Source organism: Myotis daubentonii, chromosome 3 (assembly GCF_963259705.1).
Source record: "Myotis daubentonii chromosome 3, mMyoDau2.1, whole genome shotgun sequence".
Taxonomy (NCBI): Eukaryota; Metazoa; Chordata; class Mammalia; order Chiroptera; family Vespertilionidae; genus Myotis; species Myotis daubentonii.
Window position 1 is genome coordinate 198,280,872 of NC_081842.1, and position 15,016 is coordinate 198,295,887.

A 15,016-nucleotide genomic window follows, 5' to 3' on the forward strand; every position below is an offset into this window, starting at 1 on the left:
CACCCTCATTCTCACACAATGGGAATGAAATATGGAAAATACCTCATTCTCACACAATGGGAATGAAATATGGAAAATACGGCACCAACCAGCTAAACCAAAGGCCATGAAAATTGCAGGTGACTATCTTCCTTCCTGGTGGCCTTTGCTGGATCAGCTTCCTGGGCCTACTCCTTAAACACCAACTTTCCGAGTTTTCACCCTCCTCACCTCCCTTTCCCCCACTCCTACCTAGAGCCTACACCTTCCTCCTCTCTTCTCCCTTCGTTGTTCCCTGAGTCCCATATGCACGAACGATAAAGCTCCCATTTATTGAGCTATTTATACTTCTATAAAGCATTGCAGTAGGCATTCCTCATAATTTCTTTATGAAGAATGTGGCAATATCCATATTTCATGTTAGTTCAGGCTTGGTGTAGTCAGTCTACTCGCCCAAGGGCACAGAGCTAATCGGTGGAGCTGGAATTCAAACCCTGACTCCAAAGGCTCCATCCTACACTTCCTGAAAATTGTACCTGCACATCCTTCAGAGTCAGTTTGTTGGATGGAACCACATAGAACATCTTTCTCCCCCACTTTTTGGTAACTTAAATTTTGATTTAAAATTGTAAACTCACAGAAATTTTGCAGGAGATGTGCAAAGAACTCCTTTGTGCTCTTTACCCAAATCCAAACAACTACTTTTAATGAGTTAATGGCCAAGGAGGGAGCTGAGAAGGGCCAGAGAGGCATCATAGAAGCCAATGAATGCGAGTTTCACCAAGAGAGGAGGGTCACTATGGTTAGATCCTCCAGAGAGGTCAATTGGGGTTACGTGTCTCCAACTGAGTGGCAAATGGTTGAAGTTTTTCTTCTAAGAAATTGTCGAGGAAACTGAGCAAAGAAAAGGAAAAGGACTGACTTGAGCAGAAGCTTCAATTACAATGGCAAACCATGAATCCGTGGTGGTACCACGGTGCTCCAGGCAGCACCCTGGCACCCAGGATTAGGACTAGAGAAGGTGGATGGAGAATTAATCAAAGGCATACTAGTATATGAGTGTTGAAGGAGCCATTGGTGAGGGTCTTGAAGTCCAGACTAGTGAAAGAAGAATGGTCAGCAGGGGATTGAAAGATGAAGGGAAATGAGGGAACCATAGGCTGGAGGGGCCTATGATTTTAGGATAGCAAATACCTCAAGATCAAGTTGCTCTGCTGGGTGCATAGGCGGCAGGGGAGAGAATGGGATGATGGAGTTCAAGATTTCACAGATGGCTCTCTTGGGCCCAGAGCAGCAAATCCTGGGTATGGCCAAGGACATGGATGACTTTGGGTAGGAGGACTGGCCTCTAAAAGGCAAAGGAACTGAAGGGAAGATGAGCACATAAGCACAGGATTGCAGAATGGGGAATGAGAGAGAGTATGTGCCTGCCAGATGTTGTCTGTTTCATCCATAAAGACTAAAGCAAGGTCATCAACTGAGAGTAAGCGGAACAAGAGGAAGGGTGAGAGGTCCGAGGAGCAGTTAGAAGGAATGAAAGGTTCTTTGTACAGAGTAGGAGAATGAGCTCAATAGAGCTAAATGGCAGAGTTGCTGGGAAATATCTAGGATTTTTTAAGGTGAATAATCAGGAATTTATAGTGATGTCAATCTTTCTGCTCATGTGATTTTTCTCCAAAAAGCTCAACCTTCTGGGGGCAGATCTAGAGAATGTAGGTGGAGAGCTTCATCCATAATTGATGTCTTTTAGGAAACTGATGAAAGGAAAAAGGAGCAAGAGACTTGGATGGATTTGCAAGAAAATAATCATCATGGTGGACCATGGGCTCTAGGTTTGATAAGGGCAGAAGAGGAGACAGGGAGCTGATGGGTGGAGAAAAATGTTGATGTTAGTGGAATGAGTGGAGTTCCTCCAGGGGTTCAGCAGCTGTTTATGGAGCAATGACCTCCAGGAGGTGAGAGAAAGCTCTCCACTACAGAGGGCTGCAGAGGAAGCAGTGGGCTGGGGAGGGGGAGACGGGCTTTGATTAAGGCAGGAGCTGGAGCAGGAGGTACTGAGAGATGTTGCAGATGCCAGCCAGGTTTGTTTGCCTTAGACTTGGTGGTGGGAACGTGGACAGGAGGAGGAGGCAGGTCAGTAGTAGGAGAAGCAAGGGAGGATAGCATGGAATAGTATGGGAATCAGTTTTGGGGAGAAGATAGAAGGCCAGAGGCATTTGCATCTGAAGCAGTTTCCCTTTTGGTGCCAAGTTGTTGCAGTGCCAGAACTGGCTGTGAGTACCGATCATTCCTCCTAATGTCCCCTGGAATACCACCCTGTTATAAGGTATTGATGTCCAGAGGAAGAGAGGGAGCGGCTGCAGAGCTCAGACATGGAAGGCTATGGAGAAGTCTGAAAGCTATCCAGGAGAAAATGTGATGGAAAAGGCAAAGAGAGAAACATCAACATGTGTGTGTTCATTAATTCAGACCTTGTCTGAGCATCTACCATTTTGTCAGCCCGTGTGGGTTGCAGCCATGAGCTAGCCATCTGTTGGTGGGATCCCAGGGGCGGGCTGTTCCGGGGGACGTCTGTCCACGGACCCCCTGACCTCACCCAGACAGCAGAGGCAAAAAAGTAGCTGATGCTCCATTCTGAAGCTGTTTTAAGGTGCTTCATGCTAAATATCTGCAGAATGTAATATTTTAATTAATCCCCTCTAAGCTCTTAAAGTGGTAAATGCCTATTTGACCTGTTCTCTCTAATTACCTTCAGCATATTTCAACAGACTGCAAATACCTTCTAATTTTTGGAAACAAGTGCAGGATAAATTGAGTCTGAGGGTGAGGGCTTTTAAGGCAGCGAAACCTGGCTTTCCAGAGGAGGTGTAAGATGGTGCTGGTGGAGGTTGAGGGTTCCCCAGAACTAGGGCTCTGGATCCACAGGTCCTCTTCGAAGAGGTAGGCTGGGGTCAAGGCTTTGGTTTTGATGATCTTATTCAAATTTGTTTAGTAATGTCCATCTCAAGTGTGGTCACAGGGGAAAGTCCTACATAAAGCAACTTCAGGAAAGGGAGAAAAAGCTCTCAGGCCTTGAGAGAAATCTTGGGCATCGTGAAATGGAATGAACAGGCATCGGAAGTCCCACAGTCTCGGCTCCCCTTTGCTGAATATTGACAATGCCCTAGGTCCTGGGTGAGCCTTCACATCCATTATCTCAGGTACCTGCATCCTATCATGCCTCCTGGGGAGATGTCACTAGCCCCATCTTACAGGTGAACAATAGAATCAGAGAGGTTTTCTAACTTCTTTAAAGCAAGTAGATTTAAAACCCAATAGGAGCAGCACCTGGCATCCAGGATTAGGAAGAGAGAAGGTGGATGGTAGAGTTAATAAAAGGCAGAAATGAGAGTGTTGAGGACGCCATTGGTGAGGGTCTTGAGGTCCGGACTAGTGAAATTTATGAGAGAACTCTCCTCACTATGGCAGCTGCCTTCAGGCCCAGTTGTATCAAGCACGACCTGTGAATTGAGGTGTTTCTCAGCACAGACTTACAGAAGCAGCTGGACGCCCACAAGGGGAATGGAGGAGAGGATTCTCCTAGGCCAGTGATGGCGAACCTATGACACGCGTGTCAGAGGTGACACGCGAACTCATTTTTTGGGTTGATTTTTCTTTGTTAAATGGCATTGAAATATATAAAATAAATATCAAAAATATAAGTCTTTGCTTTACTATGGTTGCAAATATCATATAGAAAAAAAAATTCTGTATGTGATACGGCACCAGAGTTAAGTTAGGGTTTTTCAAAATGCTGACACACCGAGCTCAAAAGGTTCGCCATCACTGCCCTAGGCCCTCGTTTAAACTGGACTCAACTGACCTCTGAGCTCAGGAGGAGGGAGAAGACCCTTTGGGTGCCAGGCTGAGGGCATGCCACCAGGAACTGCCCCACTGCCAGTGACGAACTAGAAGAGAAGGAGCCATTCGGACCCAGCCGCTTCTCGCAGATAACTCTCCGACAGCTCCGCCTGGTGCTGTTTCCGTACCTGCTTCCTCCACAAGCTGCTAGCCCTGCAGAGAGGGCTGCGTCTTAGATGGTTTTTCTCCCCACACTCTGCCTGGTCCCTGTTAGGCACTCAATAAACGTTGGAATCAGTGAGTGCAGGAATGACCGTCTGAAATGAGAAGAGATGAGTTCTGTCCGGAAGCTGTGGGAGCCCCTTCCCAGACCCTCCAGGAAGGGTTCCTGGGAAAGGTGGATCCTGGCCCCATCCACACACAGAGATGAGCTCCAGGATGTGTTGCCCCATCAGAGGAAACCAGGCTTGACACCACTTTCATTTCATATACTTAGGCTTGCTGCGTTTGCTCACTATTTCTTTACCTTTCGGCACTTTACCTACAATTAGGATAAATTGCCATGTGGGCAGCAATGGAACAGGCTCATAGAACTCTTTATTAAAATAGCTGAGCACTAACATTGAAGAATGAAGTGGCTAGAACTAAAGAACACGTTTTTAAAGAAGGCAAACACCTAGGTACAATGTAGTACCTTAACTGTTATCAATCACTACTTAATCTAATTAGCTCAGAAGCTATTTTAAGGGGCTTAATTAGATTAAGCTGTGATTGATAACACTTTATATCTACTTGAGTAGAGCACTTCTTCTAATTCACCTTGAATCTTTATGCTTCCCATCAAAAGCCTGTTTTAGGCATGTGCGGAGAGGGAAGTGGGGAGGCTTTGATTGGCACTGAGGTCACTCAGGTTGCCTGGTCCAGGCTGAGCTGGGGGCCTTGGCAGAGTCCTTGGGCACAGACATTCTGAGAGCTGGTGAGGTGGCCTTGACAAGGACACCTGAGATTCTAGTTCAGGAGGCCTGAGCAAACTGGGAAGCATAGGTCAGCAGAGCAAAGCATGGGCACCTCAGCAGGCCTACAGATGTCTGGGGCCCACCCAGAGTTAGGTTACATGAGGAGTACCAGGCCACACCCTCTCGGTAGAGTTGAGCTGCTGATCACAGTGGAGTTGGGGTTGAGGGCTGGCTTAGCTTGACCATGGAAGCTCATCGCTGCGCACAGGGCAGCAGGGCAGGCAGGGCATGTGGGGCCTCCCCCTCCCCCAGTGCTCCAGGAACTGTGACTTCCCTCTGAACCCACTGAGAACTATGAGGGAAGAAAACAGAAAGCAGAAGGTTATACCTGGGTGGAGACTGTACAGACTTCAGTCTCTTCTGGGCTGGGGGTGAGAGGTGGGGATGGGAACTGGACCTCATCTAAACGAAACTTTCGTCTTCTCTCTGCAGCCCGCATGTGTGATGCCCACCTTCGAGGCCCCTCAGGTATCATCACGTCCCCCAACTTCCCCATTCAATATGACAACAACGCACACTGTGTGTGGATCATCACAGCACTCAACCCTGCCAAGGTGAGGCTCCTGAGGGCGTGGGTGGTGTCCTGTGGGCAGGGCTTGGCTGGAGACAGTTGGTCTACAAGGGTTTCAAACTCAGAACTTGGTCGTGGTGGGTTCTTTGTAGGCAAATCTTTAAAATTGTTTTTATTAAATATCAAGTAGATAAAAAGCAAAATATAAGCAAGATATAAAGAACATCAATGCAATAGACACCTGCATAGCCAAATCTCAGTTACCTTAGTGATGTATATCCCTCACCAGCCCCATTCCATTCCCTATCCCTCAGGTACACTCTTCCTTGATTGTGTGCTTATCATTCCTCTTCCTTGTTTACAGTTTACACATAAATGCGTATTCTTAAAAATACATTGTCTAGTAAGCCAGCATTTGAACTTCATATAAAGGTAGTCATGTTGTATATATTCTTAATCAACTTCACTCAAAATTATGTCCCTAAGATTTATCTGTGTTGTTGTGTATAGTTTTGCAATGCTCTACACATCTTTTCACACACTTATTTTACATTTAGTTCTCTCTTTTTTGGTGACATGCTCCTTGTTCTCTCATAAATTGTACAAGTGTCTTGCCAAGTTCCACAGAATAACCTGTTGGAATCTTTAGTTATACCAAACTATAGATCAATTAGAAAAGAATGCTTATATTTGTAATTCTGAGTTTTCTGGTCCATGAGTATGCTATTTCTCTCTATTTACTTAGGACTTCTTTAATGGCTTTCAATAAACTTTTGGAATTTTTCCATTACAGATCTTGTACCATTTCTTAACATATTTACTCCTAAAAGTGTTATATTTGTTGTTGCTGTTATAAATCATATCTTTTAAATTTTTATTTTCTACCTATTTCTTGCTGATGTTTAAAATGCAATTAGTTTTTATTCTTTGATCTTTGTATATAGCAACTCTTTTGTAATAATTTATCTGTGAATTATTTGAGATTTTCTCTACAAGACAATCATTATCTTCAAAAAATTATGGTTTTATTTCTTACTTTCCAGTCCTTATACCTTCTCTTCATTTCTTTTCTTGCCCCAACGTTCTGACTTAAACCTCAAATATAATGTCAAATGACTGTGATGATGGTGGGCACTCTTGTCATTGTTTGCTGTTAATAGAATATTCTTCATCATTATGGTATTTGCTGAAGCTTTTTTTTGTTTTTTCCTAATCTTAGTTTGCTAAAAACTTTTATTGTGAATGGACGTTGAGTTTTATCAAGTACCTTTGTATACTTATTAATATGATTTGCTCCTTAATTTTCTTAGTATGGTGAATTACATGGGTTGACTTTTCTGATGTTAAACCAACCTCACATTCCTGGTATAAACTCAACTTGGTCATTTAGCATTATCAATTTTATACATGCCTATAATTGATTTGCTAATATTTTATTTAGTAATTTGCTTCTATTTTGTTAGTGAGATTGGACTTTTATATTACCCTTGCCAGATAATTTTGTCAAATATTGCTAATCTCATAAAATAACGTAGAGAGTGTTTCCCCTCTTCTGTTCTATGGAACTAAAAGTGGAAGATTAGAATAGATTTGGAACTTCTGTGCAACATTTCAGGAAAATTATCTGGGTCTGATGTTCCTTTTTTGGCAGATTTGAAACTATAGGTTTATCTTTTTATGACTAACGGATTATTTATATTATCTGTTTTTTCTTGAAGCCATTTTATTAAGTTTTCTAATTTATTGGGTATAAAGTTGTACATACTATCTTTTATTACATATTTTTATTCCCCTTTTCATTTCTATGTTGTATCTTTTTTATCAATATTGCCAGAGGTTTTACATTTTACTATTTTTGGAAAGAACCAATTTGATTTTCTTAATACTTCTTTTGATATATTTATTTTCTATTTCATCATTTTCTGCTCATCTTTACTTTCTTTTTTCTATTATATTTGGATTTATCTTGTTATTCTTTTCTGGCATCTTAATGTCAATGCTTAATTTATTATTTTTCAACCTTATTTAAATATTTAATGCTATAAATTTCCCTCTAAGAACTATTTTGGCTACATTCCCACAGGTTTTTATGCATAGTGTAGCTATTATAGTTTAGTTATGAATATTTTTCCAATTTCCATTACTCTTTCATCTTTCAACCCACAGCTTATTTAGAAGTAGCTCCTAATTTTCAAACAAAGGGTTTTTCTAGCTGTCTTTTTGTTACTGATTCTAAAGCTTGTGGTCAGAGAAAAATTGTATTTGAATCATTTGAAATTTGTTGAAACTTGCCTTTTGGACCAGAAATGGTCTTTTTTTCACACATATTCTGTGTGTACTTGGAAAAATGAAGTGTATTTTGTCGTTTTTGTGTTTTATTGCATCAAGCTTGTTGATTGTGCTTATACTAGTATTCTTTATATCTTCATTGATTTTATCTTCTTGATCAGACAGCTGCAGAGGACGGCATACTAAAACCTCCTTCTATGATGAGAGAACGCTAGGAATAATAGACAAAAGCCACTATGATGGTGGCTTTTGTCTATTATTCCTAAAGTTCTATTAATTTTTGCTTTATATATATATTGGGACTATGTTATGAGATCATGCAAATTGAAAATTATATATCTTTCTGGTGACTTGAAATTTTTTTAAAATAATTATGTAATGACTCTCTTTATCTGTAGTAATGTTTTAAAGTTTTTTCCAGCTATTACATCAGCTTTCTTTTGGGTTTTGTCTAGTAAATATTCTCTTCTTGCTTTCAACCTTGCTAAGACCTCAGTCCAGGCACATCCTGTCCCAGTGTGCCTTCCCTTCTCCTCCAGGCAAATTCCTTATTCCCCTTTGAGACACAATTAAAATACCCCCTCCTCTGAGAAGCCTTCCTAATTCCTCGAGGTCTTGCTCCTTCCTGTTCCTACTTTTCCCTTTTTGTGTATGTATCACATTGTACTGGGTTTAGAATCTCTTTCTCCTGTAGCTCAGAAATGCCCTGAAAGCATTTTGGAATCTTGTACGGTATTTCTTCTGCAGTTACAGTGCTCAGTGCAGAGGAGGAGCACAGCGGGTGTTTGAATAAGTTAATAACTGATGGAGACCTGTGTCAGTGTCTAGTAGCTCCTCAGGTGTGGCCCCTCCCATGTTTGGCCCCAGGGCCAACTCCTGCTATGACCTTTCAGTTCAGCCTCATGGAAGACACGGGTGATGACATTTCCGTGGTCAGGACTAAAACCCAGTCCCGTGTCTCTGCCCCCTACCGACACACATCTGCCTTTCTTTCACAGCTTCTCAGTGTGAACTCAAGACTTATGATTCCGTGTGCATATGAACTTCAGTGGATTTGATTGGGAAAGTTAATCCAGCTTTGCTAAAAAAAAAAAAAAAAGTAGAAGTGAGGCCGGAAAGGAAGAGAGAGATGGGAAAGGGAGGGGACATGGAAGGGAGAAGGAGGGGGCATGGAAAGGAGAGGGAAAGGAAAGCTCATTTCATGAACTTCAAAGCCAAAGATAATAGTGTTTTGATTATTCACTCTTTAAGGATTATCACTGTCACTCTTCCCTTTGTAAGCCTGAAGAATTAAGAATTAACTCTCTAGGCAAGTGATCACTCAGGAGTGCAAATGTCAGGAATACATTTGTTGGCCTATTTGCTCACTCGCTCACACATTCAGCATTTACTCATGCCCTCTGTGCTGGACTGTGCAAGCTGCTGTCTGGCTCTCAGAGAAGCCAGTTTGCATGACAGGGTAGCTTAGAGGGACCTTTTAATGGCCGCCTCCAAGTCCTAAACTTGATCCCCTTTTTTTTTTTTTTACAGTTAATTCACTTCCCATCATATCTTGGCATTCCTCTTCCCCTAGAACTAACTGCACACCCTTCTCTGTTCTTGAAGACAAGCCCCGCCCCTCATCTAGCCAGGATTGTATGCCCCTCATGTTTGCCCATACCCACGCTTCCCTAATTTCAGTACTCATCACACCATGTGGTGTTTTCCCTATACTTGTAAGTCTCTTCTAGAATGTGAGCTCTCTGGGTGGTGGCCATGTTTATCTTGCCTGCTATTGCCTCTCCGAAGCCCAGCACTTGGCAAGTGCATATTAACTATTGAATGAATGAATGCATGAATGAATGAATGAATCCATCAATCAATGAGTGGATGAGTCACAAATGGGTGAAAGCATCTACTACTTTCAGAGCCACCAAAATTAAACGGAGGTAGTGACCAAAGTTCCAGAACCTCCTAAAGTTCTCAATCTCTATCCATGGGCTTTCTTTCCCAACCTCCTCAGAAGCCTTCCTCATGCAAAATATATAAAGAGCTCATACAACTCAATCACAAAAATAACACGAGCAATTCAAAATGGGCAGAGGATCTGAATAGACATTTTTCCAGAGAAGACATACAGGTGGACAACAGGCACATAAAAGGATGCTCAACATCACTAATCATCAGGGAAATGCAAACCAAAACCACAGCAAGACATCACCTCACACCTGTTAGAATGGTTATTATCAAAAATAAAAAAAATAACAAGTGTTGGAGAGGATGAAGAGAAAAGGAAACATTCATGCATTGTTGGTGGAAATGTAAGTTGGCGCAGCCACGATGGTGGGGTGGGCATAATGAGTGAGGGAGTCAAGAGGTACAAACTTCCAGTCATAGAGTGAGTAAGTCATGGTTATGTACTGTACAGCATGGTAGCTATAGTCAATAACATTATATTGCATATTTTGTTGTTGTTTTTCTTTTTTTAAAATATATGTTTATTGATTTCAGAGAGCAAGGGAGAGGGAGAGAGAGATAGAAACATCAATGATGAGAGAGAATCATTGATTGGCTGCCTCCTGCATGCCCCCCACTGGGGATTGAGCCTGCAACCCAGGCGTGTGTCTTGACCGGGAATCGAACCGTGACCTCCTGGTTCATAGGTCAACCACTGAGCCGTGCCAGCCAGGTTATATTGCATATTTTGTAGCTTTATATGATGATGGGAGAAACTAGACATATTGTGGTGATCATTTCACAGTACATACAAGTATTGAATCACTATGTTGTACACCTGAAACTAATGTAATATATCAATTATACTCAATTTATTTTTATAGTACCTTTCCCAAAGGTGCCAGAGGCCCATCTGCTTAAACTCCCAAGGGTTCAGGTCAGCCTTCCCAGCAGTTTCCCCTCTGCCCTCCTCACTCCCAAGCCAATTCTTGAGCCCTACCCTGGGCCCTCAGCAAGACTGGAACAAGGATCACCATGAAGGCCCAGGCCAAGGCCGCGAGTTTGACATGCTTGAGTAGGCATGTCAATAAAAGGGAGCTCTCTTCCTTTCATGAGCTAATAGTCAAAGTGACAGCAGCATTAGTAAACCAAGGCTGGGGGGGCCAAGGTCAGCCTTCGGGGGCTCAGAAAGTGCAGGGAGGAGGAAGGGGGAAGTAGGGCTGGGCAGGGCATCGTGGAGGGGGCTCTTTCTAGCCAGAAAGGAGCAGGGGCTAGGCTTCCCAGGGTGCTGAACTTTATCCTGAGGGTAAAGAGATGGCAAACTTTTGTAGTGATGAAAGCCTTTCTTCAGAACCTATAGCTATTGGCTTGCCACTGGCTGTGAGTTCCTGAAAATTCCACAGAAGCTTAAACAAAACAGTCTGTTTTCCCCACCACCAGAGGTTCAGAGCGGAGAGTCAGGTCTGGTTTAGTAGTTCCCTCAGGTGTGCTGAGCACCTTCTATTTTTCCCTCTGCCTTTTTTCTTTTTTGCATGTGACTCCTGTCCTCATGATCACAGGGAAGCAGAAGGCTGCTCCTTCTCTGTTCTCACATCGATATTCCAGGAAAGCAAGGAGAAAGGCAGGGAAATGCTCTGTGGACTCCTCAGCTCTTATCTCACTGCCTAGAACAGTGGTTCTCAACCTTCTGGCCCTTTAAATACAGTTCCTCATGTTGTGACCCAACCATAAAATTATTTTCGTTGCTACTTCATAACTGTAATGTTGCTACTGTTATGAATCGTAATGTAAATATATGATCTGCAGGATGGTCTTAGGCGACCCCTGTGAAAGGGTCGTTCAACCGCCAAAGGGGTCGCGACCCACAGGTTGAGAACCGCTGGCCTAGAATCTTGTCACTTAGCCAGACATCCTTAGTTCTGAGGTTAGCTAGGTGCATGGCCTCACTTCAAAGACAAGGCTCTGTTAAGAACTTATAGAGGGAGGGACATTTATTAAACCACCATCTGTGTCTGTCACAGACTCCCAAAACATAAGCTAGCTCAGAAAGAACTGCTTGATTGGAGGAGAGCCCTGTCCACCTTCACTGGTCCCTGAAGTACCTTTATGGGACCCTGGGGTGCCTGGGAACCCAGTTTGAAAACCATTGCTCTAGGCCAGAGGTCAGCAAGCCTTTTTGCCAAAAGCCAGATAACAAATATATTAGACTTTGAGGACCATGTAAAGTTTTTGTTACAACTCTTTTTGTAGAGCTTTATTTACTTTTTTAATCGTTTAAAAATATGAGAACACTTCTCAGCCTGGCCAGGTGGCTCATCTGGTTGGAGTGTCTTCTCCTATACCCATGGTCCGCAAACTGCAGCTCGCAAGCCACATGCGGCTCTTTGGCCCCTTGAGTGTGGCTCTTCCACAAAATGCCACGTGCGGGCGCACACGTACAGTGAGATTGAAACTTCGTGGCCCATGTGCAGAAGTCTGTATTTTGTGGAAGAGCCACATTAAAGGGGCCAAAGAGCTGCATGTGGCTCGCGAGCCGCAGTTTGCCGACCACTGTCCTATGCCATAAGGTTGCAGGCATAATACCCAGTCCAGTCCTGGCGCATATGGGAGACAACCAATCAATGTTTCTCTCCCTTTCTCCCTTCCCAAATAAATAAATAAATAATAAAATAAATAATAAAATAAAATATATCCTCTTAATTCAGGGGCCAGTACAAAAACAGGCCACAGGCCAGATTTGGCCCAAGGACCATAGTTATCCAACGCCTGCTCTAAGAGATGTCGGGGCACACAGATTTGAATGCAGAGTGAAGGATAGGCTATATACAGTGTACCTCTGTGATCGTGCCTACCTCATGTGCTGCCACTATCCTGCCTCAGAAGGGTGTTTGGGAGCTTTATTGATCGGCATGTTAGTTAATGAGCCATTATAAGATCCTGTGTTTAAACAAAGGCCAAAGAGAAGGGGGAAACTGGAAGCATCGGTACATTGTGCACTGGGACCCGTCCCAAAGCCGAAGTCTAGTGTGTGTCGCTTCTGTCTGCTTGGTGTGATTAGCGCCTGTGTTAGGGTCAGATGCTAAAGGAGCAGTTCACATCCATGGCTGCTCTGGCCAGTGATGTGAATCATTTTATGGCTCTGGGTTCTGGCCATCAAAGCGGCGTTTCCCCATGAGAGACCTAGTAATCATGTGGTCCCTTTTTTGGAGGTGGCATGGTGGGCCAGTGCCCTCTGCCCTGGGGCTGGGTAGAAGCAGGCGCAGCCAGGACCCCTGGTCCCTGGGGAGGCCAGGCCCCTCCTCCTGCCGAAGGTGCTGCAGGCCTTGCGGCATTTTATGTGCACCAAGTCCTTACTGAGCTGCTGAGATCCAGATAAAGGGCTTAGGGCAGGTTTGAGAGGATAAGCCATGCTCCCTGCCTCGTGGACCGAGACCCCGCTGGGGCGCTCTGAGGCAGCAGAGCAGAGCGGCAGAGAGCCCAGCCACTGGCGGCCTGATGAGTTCCAGGTTCTGCCACTCAGCTGTGTGATCTTAGGCAAGTTGCTTAAGGTCTCGTGCCTGAGCTTTCCCATTTGTAAAATAGAGGTATTCGTCGTAGCAGCTTTTGTAAATTTTACATGAGTTTATGTGTGTAAAAGGCTCAGAGCAGAGTTAAGCACATTGTAGGGTGAGCTCTTATAGTGAAGAAATCTCATAAGAGAAGATGATCAAAACTGTGATTAAGTATCTCAAAGAATCTTCTAGACCAGGAGTCAGCAAACTATTGCTAATGGACAAAATCCAGTTTGTTGCTTTTTTTTTTAATAAATAAAGTTTTAGTGAAACAGCCACGCCCATTCAGTCTGGCTGTGTTCACTCTGCAACAGACCATGGTCTGCACCCGGGAAAATATTTGCTATCTGGCCCTTCACGGGAACAGTTTGCCAACCTTTGTTCTAGACCATAACTCCTATGAGGGATCCGAGAAGCTAGTGATCAGTCCATGCTAGAGAATCAGGAAAGGTTTGAAAGTGTCCTCCCACTCAACATTGCCTAAGCTGAGGGCATATGCCTGGCATGCCAGCAGGCACTGGCAGTAGAGAGACAATGAGAGGTGATCCTGCCCTTCAGGGAGTTCGTGGTGTAGTGGAGGCCCAGGTACACAGATGAGTCAGTGCTGCAGGTAAGTACTGACAGAGGTGGGAAGAAGGTGCCTCAGGGAGCACATGGAGGACAGAGGGCTCAAGGATGAGGAGACATTGCTGGGGCCCAGGAGAGAAAGGACCCAACATAGGGGTGGCCAAGAGCTCCTGTGGTAGGAGGGCAGCAGGGAGCAAATGCCCAGGGCTCCTCCCCATGTGTGTGGGGGTTGGGGGGGGGGGCAAGGAAATGTCATCCTGTAGGCGGGACTTAGGGCAGGTTTGAGAGGATAAGCCATGCTCCCTGCCTTGTGGACCGAGACCCCGCTGGGGCGCTCTGAGGCAGCAGAGCAGAGCGGCAAAGAGCCCGGCCACTGGCGGGCTGTCATCCTGTAGGCGGGACTGCGAGAGTGAGGATGCAAAGGATATCCTAGCCTGAGCAGCTGACCCCAGGATGATGACAGTAGCCAGCAGGGAATGTGGGAGGCAGGTTTGCCTGCTCAGTGGGAAAGCCAGAAGGGCCCCAGCATCCCATCGCTATTGACAGTTACAGTCCATCCCCTTTCTAAGGACCCCGCTGCTGCGGTATTGCCATGGCCCTGAGATCCGTCTCTGGTTTCCCAAGGTGCCCCAGCGCTGTTGCTCCTAAAGCAGCAATTTCACCTCATACCTTTGCTTACAACTCTTCCACAACCCTCCCTTGTCTTTAGGGCAAAACCCAACCCCTTAGCATGACAGACAGCCCTTCCTGGGCCGGCTCTGCCTACTTCTGCGTCACCCCCACCTTCCAGTAAACAACTCCAGATCTACCAGGAGTCTCTGGACAAGTCCACGTCCTTCGCCTTTGCCAGGTCACCTGATCCTCTGCCCGATTGCTCTCCCTTCCTTATCCCTGTATTGAGTTCAGTTCGCCTCCCAAACTCAGCCTGGGGTTCCTTTCCTCCGGGAAGCCTGCTCTAGCCCTTCTAGCTAGTGACCCTCACTTCCTGTCTGTCCTGTCTGTCCATGCTCAGGGATGTTCTTACACAGAAATGCTCTTCTCCGTGAATCCCATGCCTGTGCGAGGGCCCCGCTCAAGTGGCACCTGGGCTCATGAGTGAGTGAGGCAGCTGTTCGCTTCCGAGGCGCCTGAAGGCACCTTGGGGTGAGGCCCTGCCGCCACCCTGGCAGTGTGTGGGTGCTGGGCTCTTTGGTTTGGATGGAGGAAACCTGCACAACCAGGAAAATCTATCCACAGGATTTCTCTTCTCCTTGGTTCATAGAATAGAGAACTAAGCCGCACCCCAGCCTCCCCACTGGGAGACTGAAGACCTTCCTCAGGTTGAAGCC

At 44.9% G+C, this 15,016-nt stretch overlaps 1 protein-coding gene across 1 annotated transcript in view; it reads left to right on the top strand.

Moving 5' to 3' along the window:
- The window catches only part of CSMD2 (CUB and Sushi multiple domains 2), a 565,161-nt gene that overhangs the window by 309,335 nt on the left and 240,810 nt on the right, over positions 1-15,016 (top strand). Inside the window, exon 10 of the mRNA XM_059686241.1 lies at positions 5,268-5,389. Coding sequence (XP_059542224.1) covers positions 5,268-5,389 — 122 coding nt within the window. The remainder of the gene's footprint in view (positions 1-5,267; positions 5,390-15,016) is intronic.